The sequence below is a fragment of the Meles meles genome, chromosome 16, assembly GCF_922984935.1.
Source record: "Meles meles chromosome 16, mMelMel3.1 paternal haplotype, whole genome shotgun sequence".
Lineage (NCBI taxonomy): Eukaryota > Metazoa > Chordata > Mammalia > Carnivora > Mustelidae > Meles > Meles meles.
This window is the reverse complement of record NC_060081.1, coordinates 82,700,077-82,706,076: the sequence shown is the minus strand read 5'-3', so window position 1 is coordinate 82,706,076 and position 6,000 is coordinate 82,700,077. Positions and strand designations below refer to the sequence as shown.

Here is a 6,000-nt window from a genome sequence, read left to right as displayed (position 1 = left end):
TCCCATGTGTACACACACACACACACACACACACACACACACACACACACAGGGCCTCCAGGCAGGAGCAGTAGGGTCAGTGCGCCCGTGCACAGAGCTGTGGTCTCGGACCCAGGACTGTGTCCCGTGCACGGAGCCATGGTCAGGATTGTGTCCCCAAAGCTCTGAGGCCGCTGCTCCCTCTCCTGCCACCCCCCACCCCAGGCTGTTGCTCAGCTTTGGCAGAAGGAGGGGCTGCCCCTCCCCCCTCCTTCCCGGACCGGCCGGCTGCTCTCCGCAGCGGAAAGGGGGCACTGTGGGTGGACAGGAGGCCTGACGCCCCAGAGGTAGTGCTCTGATACCACTTGGAGAGGAGTGTTGTCCCCTCAGGGTCTGGGTCTGGGCCAGACCTCAGGGCAAGGAGCCTGTTGGGAAACAGGAGCGGGGGGGGGGGGGAGCTCCATGGAGAGCCTGTCCCCCTCCTGTCCCTACACCCACACCCTCACACTCTCTTACTGACCTGCAGCCCTCAACTTGGTGGCCCCTACCTACGCTCCCACCAAACTGGGACTCTTCCTCCCACCCCGCCACGGAGGCAAGGGCACAGGAGAGGAGTCCAGCGATGGGAGCCGCACCACCCACGTCTGCTGCTCCGCCAGCCCCCTCCAAGCCACACGAGGACACATCCAGGCGCTCAGGGTCACTCCTCACCCCTGCAGGGCCACCGCACCTCCTTTGGCCCCATCACCACACGGCCCCAACCCCCACACTCCACGTCCCTGCAAGGCATAGGGATCTTTCAGGATCTGGACTCCGGCACCCCCCTCCGCTTAGACTGGACGCCCCCGGCCGCTTCCTCAGCCCGACTGCGCCTCCTCCCGTGGCCTCGAGCTCCAGACCACGGCACACGCACGGAGCGCGGGCTGCAGACACCAGAGCCGGAGGATGCTCCACGGGGCACACGGTACCTGCCCCGTAGACGCCCCCTCACCCCGCGACGGAGCCCCCGGGGCAGCTGCACACCGCTGGCAGGCGACCAACGACCCGCTGAGGTCTGGGAAGCTGGGTTCCCTGCCCTGCGCAGGGTGCACACGGGCCCTAACCGTGCTCCGGGCCTGGGTCTCACCCAGCTCTTAAGGCTCCGGGCTGTGTGCTTCCGGACAAGGGACGACCTCCCAGGGCCTGGGTCTCGTCAGGAACCTTTGTTCTGTTGCACAGACTAAACGTGCTCACACGTGTGCGGCGGGAGCTGGGTCCGGGTCGGCTAGTCTAGCTCTCCACGTCATGCCAGTGGGGACCGCCCCACCGCCATGGCCCTTCGGCCATGGCACCCCAGAGGCAAGGTGTGCTCTGCTGCCTGCTGGGTCCGTCCACCGTCCACGGAAGAGTGTGATGGGTGTTGGGTCCACCAGGTGTCCTCCTTGACCAGGGTCTCTCTCTGCCTGCCCCTCTCTCCCTCCCCATCGGGTGTGACTGGGGAGGGGGCCGTGGACACCCAGGTCTATGCAGCTGTGGCTTGGGGAGTCCAGGATCGGCCCCGCACCCTGCCAAGCAAACATACGGTCCCAGAGCACAAGAGTGGACCCCTGACCAGCCTGTCCGGGTCCAGAGAGGGGGCCGTGGCCACCCCTCCCAGGGCTGCAGGAAATGGCCCCACTTGCAGCCAGGGCCAGCGACTCTGGCTTCCCTTCAGGCCCGTTTCCTTTATCCGGTTGTTTTGCTCTGAATTCACAAAGCTCGGCCTTCTCTCCCCCTCCGTTTCCACCGCTTCCCCCACTCCAGAGCGGAGCAGGACGGATACCGGACATTTCAGGGCCCGCTAGAGCCCCCCACCCCCACCCCGCCCTCCGCCCGGCGTCCCGACCGCCCCCTGCTGCCCACGGCCGGGAGCACAGCGCCGCGGTCCTCGCGCAGGTGCGGGGCGCGGGCGGGCTCCGCGGCAGGTGCGGCGCCGCCCCCAGCGCCCACCCCCGCGCGGTCGCAGATGCGGGGCGGCCGGCGGGCGAAGGGAAGACGACCAGAGCGCAGCGCCAGCAGTTTATTGAGTCCTGGCCTGGCGCCCGGAGCATCATCTCCGGGTCTCGGGCCCTCGGAGGAGCGCGGGCCGCGGCGCGGGAAGGGCCGGGACCCCGCGCGAGGCCAACCAGAGGGAGAGACCGCGCTCGGCCCCAAACGAAGCTCGAGCCCAGGCCCCGCGGCCCCGCCGGCTGCTCCTGGGCCCGCGCAGGACGCGCGCTAGGGACCCCCGGGGGCCGCCGCCCGCAGCGCGAAGAGTTTCTCCCAGCAGGTGGCGACGGCGTCCAGGGCGCGCACGAGGAGCCGCCTCCGGCCGCGGCGACGCCGGGGAGGGCGCGTCTTGGGCCGCCGGCTCCGCTGTCGGGGACGGGACGGTCAGCGCGCGCCCACGGTGCCCGCCGTCCCCCCACCCCCACCCCCAGGCTCGCGTCTGGCCCCCGGAGCTCCCAGACGGTGCCCCGCGGGGCCACGGGGCGCGGTGGGGGGTGGCGGGCGCCCGTGGAAGGGGAGGGGCCCGCTGTGGGCGCGCGCACCTGGCTCAGCATCCCGCAGTGGCGCCGCATCACCGCCTCGGTGCGCAAGGCGACGGCCCACGCTGCCTTCTCCAGGGCCCCGCGGCGGCCCCGGGCCACCACCCTGCGCAGGGTCCGACCCAGGGACGCGATAGACAGGAGGATGCCGTGCTCCTGGGGAAGGGAGGGAGGAAAGTGGGGGCTGGGAGAGCCCTGTGGGGAGGCCCCCAGAGGGAACCAGAAGGCATGGGCGGGGGCGTGGACTCCGTACCTTCTGGGCACTGCAGACAGCTCCGCCCCGCCCCCGCCATCCAGGGCCCGCAGCTCCGGTCAGGTTTTTGTGAATGAAACGGAGGTGTGGGGAGCCTGGCCCCGGCCACTCTGCGCCTGGCCCAGCGCGCCTCACAGCTGCCTGCAGGTCCTCAAAGATGACGGCGCGGTAGTGGCGGAGCACGTCAGGGACGCTGCAGGTGCGGAGCCCGGACTGGCCTGGCGCCATTCCCAGCAGAGCCAGCAGGAGCGCCCAGAGCGCAGGCTTAGGAGGCACCTGGAAGGGACTCGGGGTCAGGGTGGGGTGCCCATGCCTGTGCAGGGGGCCTCCCCTCTAGCCACCCCTCGGGCAACTTGCTTTGGACAGTCCCCCAAGACAATCATCCCCGGGGGCTCGGAGCTGGTATACAACAGAGCTGTCGCTGGGCCATTCAGGACTAGGCACAGATCGAGCAGGACAGACAGACAGCGAGCCTGCAAACCAGACAGCTCAGCACTCATGCAGAGATCTGTGGGTGGATGATACCCGCACGGGGCATGGGGCTGGGAAGGCAGGCCCACTGGGCCAAGAGGGGATGGGGGCTCCAGAGGCAGGAGCATGGGGCGAGAGCCTGAAAGGCTGCGGGGCAGGGCTGACCTCGGTCCAGGGACAGCCTCTCCCCGGGCCATGCCTGAACTCATCCCCACACTTCCCAACACCACCTGCAGCAGAGCGAGGCCCTCCTCCAGGGGAGCAGCCCCTGCTCCCCAGAGCACGGCTCACTGTGGGTCCCCAGAACGGGGTAGAACTGACCGACCCCCACTCCTCACCAACAGACCTGTCGCAACCAGCTCTCACCGCCATGGGGAATGGGTTACCCCTGCACCTCCAGCCCAACCAGGACAGGGCCCAGCGCTCAGAGCTCAAGGCCACACCCCTTTGGGAGGGGAAGGCTTGGGGAAACCCCCAGAGGCAAGGGAGGAAGGGGCCACATTGTGGGCCCACCCTTCTTTCTCCAGGCCTCCCCCTGCAGAAGGGCCTGGCTCGGGGAGAAGCCCACCCCCACCCAGAACCCCAAGAACCAAACACAGGGAGCAGCTAGTTCCCAGACCCTAGGCCACACACCCGCCCTTAGGCCCCCAGGCAAGAGTCAAACAGCCACTGGAAAGTTAATCATGTGCAGCCAGCGAGACGCAGGACTCGACTCCGCTTCCCAGCCCCAGGGGTGAGCCTGACTGAGCAGTACCCCGACCCGCACAGAGCCCGGGGGGCCGCACTGGCAGGAGTACAGATGTGATTTGCTGAGGCCCCTCCTCCAAGCTGCCCGCGGGCGTGCCCAGCAGGTCAGAGGTCCCAGCCAAAGCAAGAGCCGTGGGCACTGAAGGCAGACCCACGTGGGGCAGGCTGGCCATCTCCCAGCCCAGCCAGGGAGGACAGGACAGCCCTAGCACCAGGAGGCTGACCTGGGGGGCCCAGGAGACCCCATCCTTCCCCACACCCTCTGCCCCCCCGCCCCTGCCGGGAACAACAGGCAAGAGCACCCAGGGCCAGGTCTGGCAGGCCGAGGTGACCGGAACCAAGGGGGATTTCCCAGTAGGGCACAGAAGGTCACCGAGCCTCCCTCAGGCTGCGCTCACTCCCAAACCCTCCGCGGCACGGCCGTGGGTGAGCCCCCTCAGCTGCCCAGCGCAGCTCACCATGGGGCTCTCGGGGTGAGGCCCTCCCTTACTCCCGCTGGCGGGCCTTCCACATGACCATGGGTCCTCAGGTAGGGAGTGTGGCTGCTGCTCCAGGGCCTCCTGCTCCAAGCCTGGCCAGCAGGGCTTCCCAGGACAGGCTGTGGCAGGGCGGGCTGGCGGCAGGCAGACAAGGCTTTTGAAGTTGGCTCCTCCGAGCAAAGGAGGGAGGGAGCAGGAGGGAGGCCCCAGGATCCCAGCCCTACCCCCTCCCTCTCCCCACCTCCTATCCAATCGCTTCTTCAATTAACCTGACCCTGCAGCGCTGCAGCTGCGGGCTGTCTTCCCACCCAGTGGGTCTTGGACTAAGCCATCAGCCCCGGGAAGATTCGCTCAGCGGAGGTGGAGGTGGGGTGTCTGGTGGGCAGGGCCAGGGCCCAGCTGGGGATGGGGTGGGGGGGCGGGGAGGGCAGCCAGAAGAGGCCAAGGGCCTGTGCACCCCTCCACGGGGGCCTTCCCCAGTGGTCAGTAGGTGCTGCCTCTTCTGGGAACCTGGCTGCCGGCAGAACGAGGGGAGCTGGACCTAAGCCCCAAGCACCGTCACAGACACCGGCCCCCGCAGGTCCCAGGTGTGGGACTTCCCGGGCTCCTCCTGCCGCTCAGCCCTCCTGGGCTGGGGGCAGTCACGGCCGCTGGCCAAAAAGGCTCTCCCGGAGCTGGGCCACCATATCCCTGCCTGGCGGTGCCAGCTGGTCGTCCCTCCAGCCCACACCGCAGAACGAGGGCAGCCAGAAGCCAACCTGCCTTGAGCTGGAACTGAAGAAACGTCAGCTACAGAAAACCCAAGGTCTGTTTTCCCCAGGGAGGAAAGCGGTCTCACCACTTCAGAGCGAACGACCCCCGTCCAAAGGGGAAGACGACATTCACACTGGATGGTCCAGACGCAATGGAACTTTCAAGGGCTCTGCAGAAGGCCTCACCTGACAGCGAGCTCCGAGGGGTGTGGGGGAGAAGCCACATCCATCTCAGGGCCCTGGTCTATGTGTGGAAACCGGCTAGTCTTCACGGTCCCCAAAGCTTCGGGACCCTGTCTTCAGTGCAGCAGGGCAGGGTCCCCCTCGCCTCCTCCAGGAGATTGAAGGAGACACCCCAGTCTCCGTGAAGGCCCTGTGAGCCTCCCCGCGCCGCTTCCCAGGCCTGGCCCTCCTCGGGGTGAGCAGAGGAGGCGTCTCCCGACCCACAGTCTGTGAGTGGGACCCAGGCCACACGGTGGTCTGCTGCCCGCTCTAGGCTGGTGGCGTCCTTGGGCTCCCAGCATGTCAGAGGTGGACCCAACAGGGCCTGCGCTCTCCAGGCAAAGGGGCCTGTGCCTCAGGAGCAACGTCAAGGCAAGCGCTCCCCAACCCGGGCCACCTGGGAGGGCTGAGCCGTGGGTCAGTGACTGAGCCCCACCACAGGCCCCCTCATCCGTGTAACCCAGGGGCTGCTCTGGAATCTTCTCATACACGAACACGGGGGAGCAGCTGCCCTCTACTCTTCTCCGCCCCGCACGAACAACCAGCATCTC

At 68.1% G+C, this 6,000-nt stretch overlaps 1 protein-coding gene across 1 annotated transcript; it reads right to left on the bottom strand.

The window, feature by feature from the left end:
• Positions 1 to 2,033: 2,033 nt before the first annotated feature.
• On the bottom strand, positions 2,034 to 5,461 carry C16H20orf204 (chromosome 16 C20orf204 homolog). The gene is made up of 4 exons (XM_045980280.1): positions 4,455 to 5,461; positions 2,779 to 3,054; positions 2,529 to 2,681; positions 2,034 to 2,352 (listed from the first exon to the last, which is right to left on the bottom strand). Exons 1-4 carry the CDS (start codon positions 4,455 to 4,457, stop codon positions 2,215 to 2,217), a joined length of 570 nt encoding a protein of 189 aa, XP_045836236.1. The 5' UTR covers positions 4,458 to 5,461; the 3' UTR covers positions 2,034 to 2,214.
• Between the last annotated feature and the right edge of the window lie 539 nt (positions 5,462 to 6,000).

Excerpts from the sequence above, each read along its gene's own strand:
- C16H20orf204 (XM_045980280.1), bottom strand. Across the intron at positions 2,682-2,778 it reads CTGTCTGCAGTGCCCAGAAG|GAGCACGGCATCCTCCTGTC; the intron begins GTACGGAGTCCA and ends TCCCTTCCCCAG. Across the intron at positions 2,353-2,528 it reads ACTGCGGGATGCTGAGCCAG|CGGAGCCGGCGGCCCAAGAC; the intron begins GTGCGCGCGCCC and ends CGTCCCCGACAG.